This window comes from Spinacia oleracea, chromosome 4, assembly GCF_020520425.1.
Source record: "Spinacia oleracea cultivar Varoflay chromosome 4, BTI_SOV_V1, whole genome shotgun sequence".
NCBI classification, from domain to species: Eukaryota; Viridiplantae; Streptophyta; class Magnoliopsida; order Caryophyllales; family Amaranthaceae; genus Spinacia; species Spinacia oleracea.
Genome location: NC_079490.1, coordinates 43,494,929 through 43,514,550, shown reverse-complemented (window position 1 = coordinate 43,514,550; position 19,622 = coordinate 43,494,929). Strand labels below are relative to the sequence as shown.

Here is a 19,622-nt window from a genome sequence, read left to right as displayed (position 1 = left end):
TTTCCACGAACTCTTCCCTATAAATAGGCCCCTAAATTCGACGTGAAAGAACACACAACAACACATAATTATATTCTGAGTATTGACTCTAAACCCCTTGGCCTAAGCCTCTCGCTGCGAAATTGTTCACGCGTTCTGTCGCAATCGATCCATAAATCGAACAGAACGTATCTTGTCCCATAATTGAGATTCGTTAAATAAAAAGGAGAAATAGCAAAGTCAAAGTGGTTAGTTTTCTGAGAACCGTGACGCACCTCTCAAGGGTGCGTCGTAATGTGTCCCTTTTCGATGATTTAACTGCTTTCCTCGCCCTTTTTATGAACTGTTAAACTAACCTAATCTGATTGTTCTATCACGCCTAACAAATATAATATTTTTGGGAAATCGGATTATCATGCTAGGTCCCTTAATGCTATTTAAATCAGATAATCAAGATCGAATTAGTATTATATGTTGCATATTGCTAAAATCAATTCAGATTAGTTTAATAGTTAACGCATGTCCTTTCAATTATTTATGCTGAGCTAGTAAGGATATCCTGCCTCTGGAGTTATCGACGAGCGAAGTACTCCTCTCGGTAGTTACAGTCCCCCGAACCCTCAATCTCTACCTTGCGGGTGTATGTTGAGAGATCCCCACACCAGGGATCACAAGGGAACCTACTGCCGTCGTGGTCAAACATAATTGCATTCCCTTTATGTCACGATAACCGGGTTTTGTCAGTTTTTCTCATTGTCGTTAAAAACTGAATGGCGACTCCTCTATTACTAGTCAATTGGGTGTAAACTCACAGGAAATCAAATTACACTTGATTGAATAAAAAGAAGCGTCACACCCACGAGGGACGAGGTCACGCATTAGCCTCGTGCTTTTTCGACCCCCTCACATAAACTAATGTTCCTCCTAGTGAATTTGTCGATCATCATGTTTATACCAGACATCTTTCTCACCGAATTTCAAACCATAAATGAGTTTGTTATAATAGAATCAAGAAAGATTATAAATAACGTAAATAAATAACACTGAGATTTAACGTGGTTCACTAATAATGTGTTAGACACGTCCACGTGCAGAGGAGGGAAAAGTTTTTATTAATCTTGTGGAGTACATATTACACAACACAAATAAATTATGACTTAGAAAGTTTATATAGTACTCTCTAAACAGATGTGAATAAATCTAGAAAATATATAGGATGGCGATTCCCGTGCTGGGACGTGTTGCAGTAAGGGGTTTGACCAATTCAAGTCATATTCTCAAAGAAAAATAAAATTAATTTCAAATTTCCATAAAAAAAAAAAAAAAAAAAAAAAAAAAAAAACGTTTGAAGTACAAAGCCTCATTAACATGTTACTCATCTATCAAAGCTTAGGCAATTTACATTCGCACTGAAATCCAAACCATGTTACATACATTATATAGTAATACTTGACATTAGATTAAACAACTTGAGTTGCACCAATAGACCTAGTGTTTTGCATATTATTATCATCAGCATGGATAGTAGAGTCATACTTCTCCCCATCACCCCACAATGCATAAGCTTCCTCACCATGAGCAGCATCATCTCCTATTAGCAACTCCTCTTCTGACATTCGAAGTGGGATTATCAATCCAATTAACACACATATTATAGATGTTGACACAAGGTTCCACCCTATGACAAATAAACCACCTACTATTTGTTTTGCAACTTGAACTCCTCCTCCACCACCGTACACTGCACCTCTTTTGTTTTCCGGTACCCCTAAGAATACCTTTGTCAGGTCTGGGTGTGCAAAGAGGCCCGTGACTATCCCTCCTAGAAGTCCAGCTACCGCGTGTGTGTGGAATACTCCAAGTGTGTCGTCGATGGCTTGCATTGGTTTCCATTGTTTGTGGACTATCATCATTGTGAACCATGGTAGGCTTCCTGATAGTATCCCCATCACTATTGCTGCCCATGCTTGGACAAGCCCTATATAAATTTTAATATTTTATTATGGTCAATTTTTTATGAAAAAAACTCAAAACTAGTTTTTTAAATATTTCATATACTTCATCCACTTTTTAATACTTCCTGTGTTCCACAATAAATGCATCGTTTCTCATTTGCGCACTATTCATCAATCAACTTTGACAATCATTTTTTACTGTTTTGTAAGAAAAAACATAGTTAAGTGAGATCTTGTTAAATTTGTATTAATGCAAGGATTCCAAATATCAACTTTTTATAATTTTTACTTATACGCATTTAGAGATATTAATGTTTAGAGAAGCGTGTTGGCATGCGTGAAAATAGAAATGATGCATCCTTTGCGGAACGGAGGAAGTACTTGCAACGTTTAAACTTTTTACACTATTCACATATTTAATTTTCACTATTGTTAGTGATTTATAGGTAAGATAAAACATAGTCGTGTGTGGTCTTGTTAGATTCATCTCAATGCATATTTTCAAAATATAATTTTTTATAATTTTTATTTAAAGATAATTAAAAATATTAGTGATCAAAGATGTGTATTGACATACGTAAAAATGACAAACGTTGCAAGTAAAAATCGGATATGTGGGACGAACGAAGGGAGTAATGAATTATTATTACCAGCGCCGGGGGTTATGCAGACGAGGCCGGTCATCATGCCTTGAACAGCTCCGATGACGGAAGGTTTGCCGAAATAAATGACATCAAGTAAAGTCCACATGAGCAAGCTTGTGGCAGCACAAATATTGGTGTTAAGGACAGCCAAAGAAGAGTCTACATTAGCGCTAAATGTGCCTCCACCATTAAAACCTGACCATCCCAACCATAGTAGCCCTGCCCCTGCCAACATCAACAATATGTTGTTTGGAGGGAACCTTTCTCTATCTTTATTCGATCTTGGCCCCACCTACAATTTTTTCCCAAATTAACATTAATATTTATTTTATTTATGCCCATGACAACATATTTAACTTCTACTACCTCCGTTTTAAAATGATTTTTACTATTACTATTTGCACAAATAATAAGAGAAAATAGGAAAAGTGTGTAAAATTAAGGTGGGTGGATATAAAAAATATGGATAAAGTAAAATAAATGTGTAAAAATGTGACTGAGTGCAAGAAAAACAAATGAATAAAGTAAGAGAAAAGGAGTAGAAAATGTTAAATATTACTCCCTCCGTCCCGGAATACTTGAAACCGTTTGACCGGCACGGAGTTTAATTCATTATAATTGACTTCTTATTTAATTGAAAGGTAGTTAGTAGTGGGTATTTTTTTAATATAGATAGTGGGATGTGGTGGGGGTCATGAATTTTCTAATGTTTATTTTGGGTAGTAGGGTTGTTGGTGGGCCCTTAGGTAAGGTGAAAAAATAATAAAGTATTATGTAAAGTTTCCATTTTTAGAAGCGTTTCAAGTAATCCGGGACGGCCGATAAGGAAAGCGTTTCAAGTATTTCGAGACGGATGGAGTATGGGGTAAGAGAGGTATTATAATAAAGTTTAATGTTAAAAAATAAAACAAAATACAGTGTAAAAAGTATTATGAAGCAAATTAAAACAAATGTGTAAATGTCAATTTGAAATGGAGGTAGTAATTAACTTAGATTATATTAAAATATAATAGGGTGACAAATTGGTTGTTTGAATCAGACTCGGATTGAGAAATTTCGATACACTCATATTTGGGTGATGTGTTAATCAACTTGGCTACATTTTAATTTAGATCAATCCTAGTCCAACCTATATTTAAATCTACTGAAATTTTAATTTGTTTATTTTTGTAAACATCAATGATTCAATAGAAATCGAGATATCCTATATTCTACCCGTTTCATAATAATTTTTACGATTACTGTTTGCAAAAATATTAAAGTAAATAAGAGAAAGTGTGTAAGAAGGTGATAGATATAATAAAATATGTAAATAAAAGAGATAGTGTAAAAGGTGGGTGATTGTAACTAAAGAAAATTAATAAAGTAAGAGAAATTGAGTGAAAATGCGTAAAGTTGTGGATTAGGAGAGTAAGATAGTAAATTTGTATTCCCACAAACAGTATAAAAGCACATGTAAAGAACATTATAAAACGGATAAAAACGAAAAAATAAACATATACGAAGTACTACCTTCGTTTCATAATAATCTTTACCGTTAATATTTGCACAAATATCAAGACAAATATGATAAATTGTTTAAAAAAGTGGGTGAGTATAATAAAATCTGGATAAAGTTAGAGAGGGAGAGAGAATAAAAAAGTGGGTATGTGTAAGAAAAAAATAACTACAATTAAGAAAAAATGAGTTAAAACTTGTAAATTATATGAGATAGAGGGATAAGAGGGTACATTTTCATGTCAGAAATAAAAAATTATACTCGACATAAAACATCATGTAAACAATATTATAAAACGGATTAAAATAACAAGTGTAAAGATTATTTTGAAACAGAGGTAGGAAATTATTATGAACTAAGTATATACGGAGTACTAGTAGTAGATTATTTCAACATCAATCAATTGTACTGCCTAATTAATAAGCTATGGACAAATGACCTATTCATGTAATTTGCCATTCAACCAAAACATGACCAATTATTTAACCTTCAAAAGCTCCAAAATGTTATGGTATAATTAGATCGTCAAATCTAGAAGGATACTTAGTGTCTAAACTAGATAATGCGATTTTCATATGGTCATACATTTTCGTTGAGCGTTATGATATTAACCTTTTTTACTTCCTTTTTAAAAAAAAGAAGTATCTAGAAGAAATTGAATGGTAAGCATCTAGAAGGAATTGATGTTGAAGTCGTCTTAGACCATCGGTTGACTCTAAGACACGTGTATAACTCAAATGCAATATACGCCGGCACAGTGCTCACCTCTTTCGGTTTGAACATTGAAGACCTATTCATTAAGGGTGGATTCTGTTCATCTTAAAAAATAAGTTTTAGGTTTAATAAGTTCAGATAAGTTCCAATAAGTCATAATAAGTTCAGATAAATTCAGATAAGTCAGATAAGTTTCGATAAGTTTCAATATTAATAATAATATTATTATTTATTATTATTATTTATAATAATAATAATTATTATTATCTATTATTATAATTATAATTATAATTATAATTTATTATTATAATATAGTTTATTAATTATTAAATAATTAGTATTTATTAATTATTTATTATTTATTATTTTATTATTTATTATTATTATTATTATTATTTAATATTTAAGATTTACTATTTATTATTTATTATTTATTATTTATTACTTCCTCTGTTCATAAATACTCGCAACGTTTGACTTTTTACAATATTCACATTTTTCACTTTGACTATTATTGATGATTTATATGTCAAATAAAACATAGTCATGTGGAATCTTATTAGATTCGTCTCCATACGTATTTTTAAAATATCAACTGTTTATAATTTTTAATTGGAGAGAATTTAAGATATTGACGATCTAAGTTGTGCATTGACATGCTTGAAAGTGACAAACGTTGCGAGTATTTTTATGAACGCATGAAGTATTTATTATTTATTATTTATTACTTATTTTTTATTACTTATTATTTATTATATATTATTCATTATTCATTATTCATTATTTATTAAATTGATCCTTTGACTTTAATTCTAATTGATGGATCTTGGCATAAGGGTAGTAGGAAGGCCGGCATGGGTTGGTTTCAGGATGATCAACCTATGCCGAGTAATAGAATTTTGGGTGGAGCACAAGCAGGTACTAAGATTCAGCTCTTCAGACTGAGGCCATGGCTTGTCTTCTCAGTTTACGTTGGGCAACACAGGCAGGGTTTCGAAGAATCATAATCCTTTCAGATTCCCACAGACTTATTGAATTACTAAAGTTGGATTCGGTGGTGGACATCCAAGTTATATGGAAGATTGATGAAATAAAGAGGATCGGGAAAACCTTTGATTGGTGCAGCATCAATAAGGTGGATCAAAAGAGCGTCACTAAAACCTTAGAGTGAGATGAGAGAGCTAGAGAGAGAAAGTGAGAGAGAGCCCCCCCCCCCTCCGCAACCGCCAGATCCACCAAGCAGCTCTACGGTTCGCCCACAGTGGTTCTCGACTACGGTTACTCACTCCCAATCACCCCTCCAACAACCACCTCCCTCCAACCCTTCACCCAAACCAAAAATGTCATACGCAGCCACCCTAAAAAACCAACCTGAGCCCTTCGCAACTTCGTTCTCCCATGCCTCCCTACTCCCAATTGTAGCCGCCAACCCACCCCCCAACTTCGACCCCTCGGTTGATGCTTTCATTAGCCTTGAGTATGCAGAAGCTGAAACACTTTCGGTAAGATGGATTAACTCCCTAATTATCAAAGTGGTGGGAAAGTCGTTCTCAGTGGAGTTTCTCAAAAGTTCACTGCAAAGAATATGGAAAATAAAGTCGCCAGTGCAACTAATTGCCCTGGGGAAGGGTTTCTACAATGTCTCCTTGCCATCAGAGGAAGATAGGGAGAATGTATTATCGAATGGACCCTGGTTCATCACTAACTTCATGGTATTAGTGCAACCATGGACACCGGGTTTCAAGCCATCGCAAGCTACAATCACTAAGATTCCGGTATGGATTACCCTCCCGGAGTTGCCCATTGAGTTCCACTCTGTATCAGTGTTACAAAAAATTGCAATTCAGATTGGCACCTTTATAAAAACTGACAACAGAGCCATTGAGCAAAACAGAGTGCGTTTTGCAAGAATCCAAGTGTTATTAGATTTGGCGTCGCAAAGGAAGGAAGCAGTATGGTTGGGGGCATTCAAACAAATGATCATCTATGATGAAACCCCGTTCTTTTGTGCTCTATGTCAATCCATCGGCCATGGAGTGGGCAGATGTCCACTAGAGACAGAACAGAGGAAAGAACAGCAGGGCAACGCAAAGGAGAACCATGAGGAAACCCTAATCAGCGACAACAACCAAAGGGATCAACAACCGTTGATGGAAGAAGGGGAGATTAATCCTAACCCATGGATCAATGTCTCCAATAAAAAGACAAGCTATAGGAAAAGTACAAGTAAAAGCAAGAGTACAACAAAAAGTTCAGAAAAAGGGGAAGGAAGAAACAAAAAAAGGCAAGAAAATTCGGCGCCTAAACAGAAGCAAGGTTTTCAAATGAAAAAGGAAGTGGGTCCAAGTGGGAAGTAACCTGTGCTGGTCAAGAAGGTGGTCCAAAATTTAGTGGCCCAAATTGAGAACAACACACAACCGAGGGCCCAAAACAACGAAGGCAAGGCAGGTCAAAAGATCGGAAAAAACGGCAAGAAAGAGAAGAGTCTAGAAAAGACAACACCCAAACAAAAACCTAATCCTAATCCAACGGTGGATCTTCAATCACCGAAAAGTCCACCAATCAATACCCCATCAGCCAAAACACCATCCACCTCCCCCATAATCAATGAAAACATTAATCAGTCAAAACCCTTCACTTTCCTCTCTCAACCCCCCACAGTTACAAAAGCCCACTCTCTCTCCTCCAATCTGAACACCAATCCATCTTCCATCTCTCTCCCTTCTTCACCCACTCACTCTCAAACTGAAAATGTCGATCGACTTGGATTCGAGCGATCTGGACTCCGACATGTTCGACTTCGGCGACGAGTCGTCGGAGGACAACGATTTCTCCAAACCACCTCCATACATAGCCAGGTACTTCAAGAGTCGCAAGACCCCAAATCCCAACTTCACCCTACCCTTTCAACCTCTACCTCTGGAACTCCCAATTCCAGTTATGGAGGACACCGGCGATCATATTCCCAACCACTATGTCTGCAAAGAAGCACCGATCCCAACCTTCCCGGAGATTCATGTCAACGATATGAATTTTTACCTCAAAACCCCCTCCAAGTGGTTCATGGTCAGCGCGGCGAAGATAAGGGCTTTTGTACTCAACCCTCAAGCAGTGGAGACACCATACCAGGACATGTTCATGGCTCCAAAAAAAGGCGGTTCGATGTATCCTGTGCATCTCCCAGATTCGAACACAATGAAAGCCCTATGCCCGATCCTGGAGATGTTCGTCAGATGGTGGATGACAAGTGCAGAAGCAAAAATGGGACAGCTGATAATACCAATGGAGTTGGAATTTATGCACGACCCTATCCCGATCTTCCCTCAATTGCGAAAGACATGGCAATTGTCATCCAGATCCCCACTGAGAGGAACGGTTGGAGCCACGACCAATGGCCTGATGGTCATATCAACAACAAAGAGCTTCCCTCAGGTGGAGATCAAGACATATCTAGTGAAGGAGATAGAGCATGAAATTTGGGAAGCGGAGTTGGAATTTGTGGCAAGGAAGAAGGAGCTATGGAGTATGAGGAGCAGGGACTTCATCGACAAGATAGACCCACTGACTCAGAAGAAGTTCAAGGAGTTCTCCAGAACTCGCAACACACCTGATCCAATGATTATTGTCGCCTGGAATTGCAGGGGTATGGCTCGTCGAGGGTTCAGAACCAACCTCTACCACCTGTATACTGAGCATCGTCCAGATATCATTATTCTGACTGAAACCAAAACCAGCCAAGCCCACACCAAACATATCCTCAAAACCATCCTCAGCTGTCAATCTAACCCCTTCGAGAACTATGTTATGGCGGAACCGTACGGGCTATCTGGAGGGATCGTAGTTATGTGGGACCCCCGAATCAATTTTAAATTGATTGGGTCGGACCAACATGCTATTCATGGCATTGTAGAGGTAAACACTAAACCTGAGTATCAATTCTTTTTGTCTCCTATATATGCTAGTACTAAATATAAGAGTAGACTGGAAACTTGGCATGATTTAATTGAGTTAGCTGCACATATGAGTATACCATGGGTAGTAATGGGGGATTTTAATGAGGTCACGTCCCAATCGGAAAAATTAGGAGGTCGTCCAGTTAAAATGAAAAGGGTAGATAAATATATTGATGCTATGGACAGATGTGGTCTTATTGATGCTGGTTGTGTGGGAAGTAGATTTACTTGGTATAACAAAAGGAAAGAAAAGCCTATCTACCAAAGATTGGATAGAGCTTGGACCAATATGCATTGGCTTGACCGTTTCCCTTCTACTACTGTTACTACCTTACCAAGAGACTCTTCGGACCATAACCCAATTAAATTAATTGCTAATCCTGAAAGAGTTGTTGCCAAACCAACAGAAAAAGATTTTAAAATGGAACCACTGTGGTATTCTCAACCAGGTTTTGCAAAAATGGTAGATGATAACTGGAGTAATCTAAATGCTGAGTTTGTGGATAAACTGACCAATATGACAAAAATGATGACCTGTTGGGCAAAAGAAAACATTGGAAATTTTTTCAAAAAAAAAGAAAAATTTGTCTGCTAGAATAGATGGCATCCAAAAAGCATTGGAAACTAGACCCCTCAACAAACACCTTCTTGACCTGAATGATGAGCTTTCAAAAGATCTAAATCTAATTCTTGAACAGGAAGAAAAATTTTGGATGACTAGAGCTAGAACTAATTGGTTAGACTGTGGGGATCAAAACACTAGTTTCTTCCATAAGTCAGTTACTGTTAGGAGGAGAAGAAATAGAATCACCACCCTTAATACTGAAGTGGGCCAGCAAGTGGAAGGAGAAGAGTTAACCTTTCATATTGTCAACTATTTTAACACTCTTTTCACATCTGAACCAATTGTGCCTGTGTGTGCCAATCACCATTACATGTGTAGCATTAAAATAGACCAGCCCACAACTGTAGAAGAAGTAGGTAAAGCAGTTTTTGAGTTAGGACCTCTGAAAGCCCCAGGAAGAGATGGTCTCCATGCCCATGTGTACCAGCAACATTGGGGTGTCATGTGGAAAGACATACACAAGTTTGTGGATGAAGTCATCCAATTTAAAAAGTTCCCAGGGAAAGTTAATGAAACTGTTATTTGCATCATCCCTAAAACTGAGCACCCTGAAACCATTAAACAGTTCAGACCCATTAGCCTTTGCAATGCAAATTATAAGATTGTGTCCAAAGTGTTGGTAAACAGAATCAGGCCCCACCTAAGGAACATGATATCCCCTAACCAAAACAGTTTCCTCCCTGGGAGGGGATGTGATGTCAACTACATAGATGCCACTGAAGTTTTACACTCTATGAAAAACAGGAAAGGGAAAAAGGGGTGGTTTGCTTTGAAAATAGATTTAGAAAAGGCCTATGATAGATTGGATTGGAATTTCATTAGATTCTGCCTAGCTAGAAAAGGGTTTGATAGGAGTTCTTGTGACCTTATTATGGAGTGTATAGCCTCCCCCCAAACTTCTGTTCTAGTGAATGGGAAACCATCCAATAGCTTCAAAACTTCTAGGGGAATTAGGCAAGGGGGCCCTATATCCCCTTATATCTTCATCATATGTATGGAATACCTCACAGACCTCATCTATGAGGCTTCAGACCAAGGGGATTGGAAACCCTTCTTTCTCAAAAGAGGAGGAATCCCAATCACACACCTTATGTTTGCAGATGATCTAATTCTATTTGGGGATACATCTAGGGAAACCTTACATAGCATGCAAAGGTTTTTGGACCAATTTTGGGAATGCTCAGGGCAGAAAATGAATAATTCAAAAAGTAAGATATACTTTTCCCAACACACCCCTGGTGATCAAAAGGAAATATTCACTCTAGCACTACAAGTAGAGCAAAGCCCTGATCTTGGAACCTACTTAGGTTTTCCCCTCACTGATAAGAGACCAACCCAAACCCAACTAGCCCATATCTGTAGAAATATAAGAGGAAAGCTGAACTCTTGGAAAACCAAATCCTTGTCTAAAGCTGGTAGGTTAGTTTTGATTAGATCCTCCCTATCTGCTATTGCTAGCTACTCCATTCTGGTGTTGTCCCTCCCTAAGAAAACTCTCCATGAGATTGACCAAACTTGTGCAAGATTTCTGTGGGGCAATGAATCAGAAAATAGGAAAGTCCACCTTGTTGCTTGGGATAAAGTGTGTAGTACAAAAGAAGTAGGTGGATTAGAAATCATATCTGCTTTAATCATGAACCAAGTAGCCATGACTAAACTCTGTTGGAAAATGAATAGTGCTGACAACTTAGCCATCAACTTAGTGAGAGAAAAATATGTGTCCAATAGAGCCTTTCCTGCCTCCTTTAAGACTGGGTCTCATATATGGCAAAATGTGGGTAAAGGGTGGAATCTGTATAACCAACTAACTGGGTGGTGTATAGGAAATGGGGAACAGATTAATCTGTGGAATGATAACTGGACTGGGAAAGGGTCTCTGAGATCAATCATTGCTGGACCCCTTAATAGAGGTGAGGAGGATCTAACTCTAGACTCAATCATCCAAAATGGCCAGTGGAAATTGAATGAACTAGCTGCTCAATTGCCCACTGATCTAGCCAACTAGATTCAGGCTATACCTCTAACTAGCTTTGGTTGTGACACCCCTTTTTGCACCTTATCCCAAGGCCTTCACTTTGACTCAAAAACAGCCTACAACCATATTTGGAAAAACCAATTTCCCAGATCAGTTCAAAACAAAAAATGGAATGCAATATGAAAAGCTAGATGTCCCTCAAAAATTAAAATGTTTATTTGGCTTTGCATATGGGATAGGCTGCCCATTGCCTACCATTTAGCTAGCAGACAGATTATCCCCAATGCTCAATGTAAATTTTGTCCTAATGTCCAAGAGGATCAAGAACATATTTTCTACAGCTGCCCTAGGGCAGTTGAGTTTTGGTCAAAAGTCAAGTTTATCCCCAAAGTTAGATGCACCAACTCAGATTTTCAAACTTGGTTCATGGAAAATGTTTCTGAAAGTAAAAATGAAGATGAGTTAGACATAGAACATGCAACTGTTTTTATCTTCTGTATTTGTAGAATGTGGTTGAGAAGAAACATGTGGGTTTTCCAGAAAGAATCTAAGCCCATTGAATTCTGGGTCACTCAAACAATCTCCTTGACCAAAGAATTTGCCAAAACTGAAATACCCAAACCCACCTCCAATAGGCCAATGCATATTGTTCAAAGCCCTTCCCATGTAAGGTATATAGTTAAAGTGGATGCTACCTTTTGCTCTACCTCTTTGCTTGCTTCCTATGCAATTATCTGCAGGGATAAGAACAACATGTATATAGATGGAGTTGCTGGTACCACAACAACAGTGTCAGCTACAACTGCTGAAACACAAGCAATCTTGCTAGCTCTCTCTTGGGCTGCTGTCAATAAGTGGGAGGACACGGTGGTAATTTCAGATTGTAAGGTGGCAGTTGATAGCATAGGCGAGGAAACAACTCCAACCACATGGCTTTCTAACATATATGGAAAATGCAGGGAAGTCCTAAGAAGCCAAGAAGCCTGTTTTTGCAATCAAGAAGGCGAGAATTGATGAAGGAAGTGGATCACGTGGCAAGGAAGGCAAGGAGGCTACTGAATCTGTCGCATCGAGGAGTTAGTCTACACCCTCCCCCTAACAAAGCTGATAATATTTCTGAAAACAATGATATCTCTTTTTTGGAAACATTACAATCTAATCCCGGTTGCGCCATAGATGGCTGTATTTTTGTGCCACATGAAGTGGATGGCTGTAATTTTGCTCCACCAAGAGTGGAAACTATCTGAAACTATGATGCCTTGTAAATTTTTTTGCTAAAGTAATGGATTAAGTAACTCTTTCTACCCAAAAAAAAAAATAAGGTGGATCGTGGAAGAGTTGAACATGCACACGAGCTAACAACGACAGCTTCTACTTTTTACTTTTGTCTTTTATTAATGTTCCTTAGTTTGTTTCTATAAGCTTATGTCAAAAAAATAAAAATAAATAATTGTTATTATTGTTAATATTATTAGTAATAAGTTCAGATAAATTCAGATCAGATAAGTTCAGATAAGTTCATGTCAAATAAGTTGCATAGAACGCACCCTAAATCATGTCAAATTCTATGTTGTCTTTTACAAACAAAATACAATAAAAAATCATAATATAAATAGAACATTTTTTTTTGGTGAAAATAATTAAATAATATAATAGAACAGTTTAACAAAACTACGGTTTAGAGTATGATTTTTTTTTCCTTTTTTAAATAAGGCATAATTACTGTTATCCATGTAATGGAAGTGATTTTAGAGCGTTTTTTCATTTAAAAAAAACTATGTACGACAAGGGAGAAGTTTTCACATTTTTGAGGTGATAACAAGTTTTGTTTTTTTAAAATATGGGATAACACATTTCCTTGGTGCCGTTAATTGAACTTTTTTTTTTTCGTGCGTATGAGTCATAAGGGTAATATAAATTACAAATAGGGGTGGGGAAATTCAAACATAAGACTTATTGTACACAGACTATCGATGTTAATCATTAGGTCAAGACATCATTGATACGGTGTCATTAATTGACGCCAAACTAGCCCAACTTCTTATGAGAAAGATTATTTACATTTTCATTTTTTTGTGTGTTTTTCTAAAGAGTTATGGAGTATTATACAAAGGATACCCCATTTCAGTTTCTATAGCCTAGTTTAAATCGTAAGGTCATTCTCCTGGTTGAGGGGTTGCAAGAGGAATCAAGCTTCGCTTCTACGTCCTCTTAGTTTGGGCTTTTTTTCGCCGGAGTTTTTCAGTTTCAGGCTTGTAGCTAGTCGTCGGGAGGTATTAGATCGGACCGAGTTCACAACCTTCGCGCCTCTTCCAGCACTCCCCTAAGCGTCGTCGCCTCGTTGTCGGTAAAGGTCAATTTAGGGTTAGGGTTTTGGTTGGAATTGGAAACACTTGTTGGGTTATGTTCTTTTCCGTTCTTTTTTTGGTTTTTGTTTGTTAATTTGTGAGTTTTGGCTTGTCTTTTCTTAAATTAATAATCGCCATCGTCTTGTGGTTTCGGATCACCCCGATCAGGACGGTAAAGGTTTTCGTCCCCGTCTTGTAGTGTCAAACCACCCAAACATTGACGGTAAAGGTAAAAAGTAGTTAATTAATTTTGGGGTTTGTTCTTGCCTAACTCTTGTGTCGTACCTCCCCTTGTGGTTTAGTTTAATATATTTACTTTTAATAGAATGTTTTGGGTAGTTGTGTTTTGGTTTCTTGTTGTTGTTAGTTGTCACCCCTTATGAGATTGTTGTTTTGGATGTTTCATTGTGGTTTCTAGTTTTAATTGGAAAATCTATGTGGATTTTTTCAATTTGGAGAAGGCGTGAGCATTGTTTGTGTGCTTGTAGTTTGGGCTGGTTAGTCAATCTTTGGGAAATATGGAGTGTTATTCAGTTTCCTTTTGATGGAGTAATGTTTGATGGTTGTGCATGTAGTGTGTAAGTGGGGGGGATTATTCTTCTCTGAATGTATGCTTGGGGGTTGGTTTCTAAGATGTTTGATTAGGGAAGGAGTCTTGGTGTACAGTAAGGTTCGGTGTCTTTGGGTTTAATTTGGGATGTTATTAGGTTGGGTTTGTGGAGATTAACCTTTGTTAGGTTAGCGTTGAGAGTTGATCCTAACGCTTTCAAAATTAGTTATCTGAGCGATGCTCCCCATTTTTAGGGGGTTTTTTATAGCATGCTAAACGAGTGTCTAAGGTCTGCCCTCCTAAACCGTCACATTGTTTCTCTTCCGCTCTTTCCCTTTTATCCTAAGTTTTACAGGTTTGTAAATGGGCCTCCTAGTGGTTTTCAGCCCAACATCAAAGTCATCTTCTAATATACTTCCTCCGTTCCAGAAATATCGCACCATAGTTGACTTTTACTCATTTAACCATTATTTTGACTCTTAATATCTCAAATCTTGTGCAAGTAAAAATTTCAAAAAATTTATATTTAGAAAATATATATCGATACGAATCTAACATGACTCCATATGACTAAAATTTCCTTACGTATGAATCACAAAAAGTGGTCAAAGTTGTAGTGTGAATAGTGTAAAAAACAAATGGTGCGATATTTCTGGAACGGAGGAAGTATAAAGGAATCACATCGGTAATAAGTCTTGGCAAGGAAGCACACAGTAAATTGTGTAAACAATGCTCCATCAACAATCACGGGATGAATCGAGAAGAACATGCTGCCTTTTCAAAGTTTATGTATTTTGTTTTTGTTATTGTAATAGGTGTAATGGTCTTTAAAGACCTGTGTAGTGTAAATTTTTTAAATTATGTATGTTAAGCCTATGTCAAATAAAATACAAAGTAAATAATTTGTTATACTGTTTAGTTTTTTTTGTGTGATAATATGTTATACTGTATAGTTTGTATACTTTATTGTAAAGAATTAAAAGACCGTGTGAGATATGACAACTATGTAGTAACTGTTTTTGTTGGTGAAAATGAGGGGCGCAACCCCGAAAATCTCTGTAATAAAATGTTAAACCACATGTAAAATATGCATCATTAAGCAATAAGCATGTGATTTAAATGTCAAGAAGTCTGATAAGAGTCTAGCTATAAGTTTTATGTAAAATACATTATTTGTGAATATTCTAATTCTATTATATATATACTACTCTATTATATACTTCCTCCATTCTTTTTTAAATGACACAATTGTACTTTTGGCACTATTCATATAATATACTTTGACCATCAATTGTGATTTATTTTTAACAAAAAATATAGTCATGTGGGGTCTTGTTATAATCGTCTCATCCTATAGTTTTATAATATCAAACTTTTATAATTTCTAACCATTGATAATAAAAGGTATTAATGGTTGAAATATTGCATTGGCAAACGTGACAAAAAAATTGTGCCATTTAATAAAGAATTTTATCAGACTTCTTCCGTTTCAAAAAGATCTTTACGTTTTTCCTTTTAATCCGTTTTATAATGTTATTTACACTTTACTTTATTATGTTTTTTGACATAAAATTTTACTACCTTACCCTTCTTACCTCACAATATTAACCATTTTCTACTCACTCCTCTTAATTACTTTATTCATTTTTTTCTTACAACCACCCACATTTTTACATATTTATCTTACTTTATCCCTATTTTATTATACTCAACCAACTTTCATACTTTTTTTTTTTTAGTATTTGTGCAAATAGTAATTGTAAAGATTTTTCTAAAACGGAGTTAGTACGTAATATAGCTCTTTCACGTAATCACGTCTTGTAGATCATTAGATAATTAAACTAATAGTTACTGCTCAATCCACCTAGACCAGTATAAAACACGTCATTATTAAATTACGCATTATTATAATCACTTATCATTACATTACAAGAGCAAATTTTTTTATATTTCATAACTAACTAATCACTATATAGATAATTTGCTTATGAAAAGGTCAAATGAATCATTTTTTAAAAGAAAAAAATGGGGGTAGTTTCCTAGTACTAGCTGATGTTTTACCAAATATTATAGTCAACTAAGGCGGCCATAACTTAACTACCATTTTGCCATTTTATTGGTACCAATACAAACGTTATAGCATTCTAGTTAAAGGCGGTTACAACTTACAAGTCAACGTTGATCTATACCGAAATCCAAAGAAAATTACTCCCTAATCAGACAACTTTAATGTTGTGTCCCTTTACGAATAATGCTTCCCTTAGAAGCAGACAACAACACTTTTAAAATCATACTCCGTAGCACTCTCTAAGATATATACGGATTGAGTACATATGATAACACTATAACTGAAATTTAAAGCATGTATCGTATACATTTAAAAACTCCTAGAACCGTTTTGAACAACATAAACATGGACATTAAAGCTCCGTTTGGTAAGGCCTAAAACGTTTTTATTGTGAAGTGATTTTCCATGGAAAATATATTTTAAGGGAAAACACAATTTCAAACTAATTTTCCCTTGTTTGGTATCTGAAAGGAAAATGGGAGAAGATGGTGAAGATTGAGGGGAAGAAAGAAGAGGGAGGTAGGGAGGAAAGAAGGAAAAGTGGTTTCCCTCCCTTTCAAATGGAAAAGTGTTTTCCACCTTTGAGGGAGTCATGGAAAATTGTTTTCCATCCCTTTCACAACCAAACAACGTAAATTGATGGAAAAGCGAAAAATCGTTTTCCATGAAAACGTTTTACACTCTATCAAACGTTGCCTAAATTAGTTAGTCAATGATGTAACTATGTCAATTGATTCTACATTTGTTCTGAGTCTTCTGACCAACGTAAACATAGACGTTAACCCAAATAATAAAACAAAAAACAAAGTGATTAAAAATTATCAATGACAACGAAAGGATTAAATTAGCTACTAATTAATTGTTTAACCAGCTCAGTCTATGATTTTGTCCATTTATTTTCCTTTGAATAACATCATTCCGTTTTTATGTGTTTTTTTTATTTTTAATTTTGAAATAAAATGGAAACTTCAAGGACATTACAAAGTAACTTACATTGGTGCGAAGTAATTACTTTATTGCCATAATAAACGGTTTATTCTCTTCCCTCTTTTATTCTCTAGGGTTTACATTTTCAAAGATTTTTAGGGCGGATTTCCTATCCTTTTATTTTAATTATTTATGTTTTTGTCTTTAAATTCGAAGTTTCCCTAATATGAGATTAGTTGATTACCTTGGGTTTAGGATAATTTTGGTGGACTATTTATGTCGTGAATTTGGTTCGTTGATAAAGAATTACGCGAGATCGCAACAGTTATCAAAATTTCAAATTGACTTAGATGAATCATATGGATATCGTTCTATCGGCTACAACAAATTAATTCTAATTGTTTTTTTTTTTGGTGTTAACACCCGGTTCACCCTTAAGGATAATCCGGATTCGGGGGGAGTTCTGGGTGGGTTAGGTTCCAGTCCCCTCCCAATTGTTGTTGCGGGGGATCGAACACGGGTTCTCCCTACCAAATTCAGGCCCAATCACCACTGAACCAACAAACAATTGATAATTAATTTAATTGTGATAGTGATACTTTGACGAAGAATTGTTTGTTAATGAATTAGTAAGGGGAATACTAGTATATATATAGTTAAAGAAAAGTACTAACCCAATAAGCAGCAGTGAAGCCAGCAATGCCAGAGGAAACGTGAATAACATAACCCCCAGAGTAATCCAAGACACCCCATCGAAACAAAAACCCTCCACCCCACAAACTAAAGGCACTGACCGTATATGAAAACGTCAACCAAAGTGGTACAAACATCATCCATGCTCTTATATTGATCCTCCCTAACAACGACCCTGCTAACAGTATCATCGTGATCGCCGCAAACATCCCTTGGTACCACACCATGGATGCCATGGGGTAAAACGGCTCAATCATTGGGTATATCCCGTGTTTTGAGGCCGGGATCTTAGCCCGACCTAGTAGAAATGTTTGGTCTAAGGCTGGCCCTGCTCTTCCCCAAAAGGGAAGGAGTTCATACCCAAATGACATCTTATAAGCCCATGTAACCCAACATATGATTACTGCTGCGAAAGCGTACAGTGCCATGAAAGCAGAGTTCACTGCCCATTTCTTCTTTACTATGCTACCGTATAGGATTACTAGTCCCGGTACGCTTTGTAGCCCGACAAGTGTAGCCGCGATCATTTGCCATGCATTGTCGCCTTTGTTTAACCATGGTGGTACGGAAGTTGAGTTGTTCATGTAGGCTATTGATACTAAGCTTGAGTTATCTCCCATGGATCCGGATATATTATTTCTATTTTGCTTTTCGATCAAAGACTCAAAAGTTTGGGAAATAACATTTAACAAACAAACAAAGATGTGCAAGCTACCTATTGCTAAGTTATCAATCTAGCTAACTTGTTAAATATACATACTTGATACTTGTATACTAGTCTTATAATTAGTAAGGTATATATGACTTTGACTAGTAAGTAGGTTCAACAAATTAAAATAAAATGAATTTAATTACTATATATTCTAGATAGAGACATTAGCATAATTGACTAATTGTACATCACTTGGAAGTTGGAAGTTGGAAGTTGGAAGTTGGAAGTTGGAAGTTGGAAGTTGGAAGTTGGAAGTTGGAACGGGATGCAATGGACTATGCCACTATGGTGATGTACAATTAGTCAAAAGTCAAAATACTAGCAACTACCTCGATGCCTAGCTACTGATAAATGTACAAGCCCACAATTATACATAGTTGATACGTACGAATAAGAACACAAATCCATCAATACGATTATTTGCTTAACAAATTCATAACCATTAACAAATCTTCGTACGTTTCCTTGTTTACTTTAATTACTTACTAGCATATATATAATATATGTTGCGTTATTAAGAGAACGTACTTAAACTTGAGGCTTATGTTGACTTTGAAGCCATCTCAGTAATTAAAAAAGCCTGAATGCAACTGTATGTAACAAGATCATTCGAGTAACCTTCATCTTCATCTTGTGAATGCCATTGAATTTGGTTAGGCTTTATAACCTCCATTTGAGGCCCAAGTAGTAGGCTACACAATATCTTGAGTCCATTCTTCGCAAACTCGGCCTCAGTCATCTCTAGTTTCTCTTTGATATCCACTTGCCCACGAATAATCAAATCAGTCTCGCTCTCGGGCTTCTTCACAATACTATCTATTAGACCTGGTTATCGGGCGGGGCAGGTCAGGGTCGGTGCGGGTCAAAAGAGGATCGGGTATTGAAAGGGTAATTTTTAGAGGGTCGATAATAGGCGGGTCAAAAGCGGGTCGCGGGTCAATAGCGGGTCATTAGTGGGCGGGTCAATAAACGAGCAATGAA

The 19,622-nt window shown here is 36.5% G+C and overlaps 1 protein-coding gene across 1 annotated transcript; it reads right to left on the bottom strand.

The window, feature by feature from the left end:
- Positions 1-1,357: 1,357 nt before the first annotated feature.
- On the bottom strand, positions 1,358-18,765 carry LOC110802579 (ammonium transporter 3 member 1). The gene is made up of 3 exons (XM_022008018.2): positions 17,911-18,765; positions 2,585-2,870; positions 1,358-1,957 (listed from the first exon to the last, which is right to left on the bottom strand). Exons 1-3 carry the CDS (start codon positions 18,547-18,549, stop codon positions 1,440-1,442), a joined length of 1,443 nt encoding a protein of 480 aa, XP_021863710.1. The 5' UTR covers positions 18,550-18,765; the 3' UTR covers positions 1,358-1,439.
- Positions 18,766-19,622: the final 857 nt, after the last annotated feature.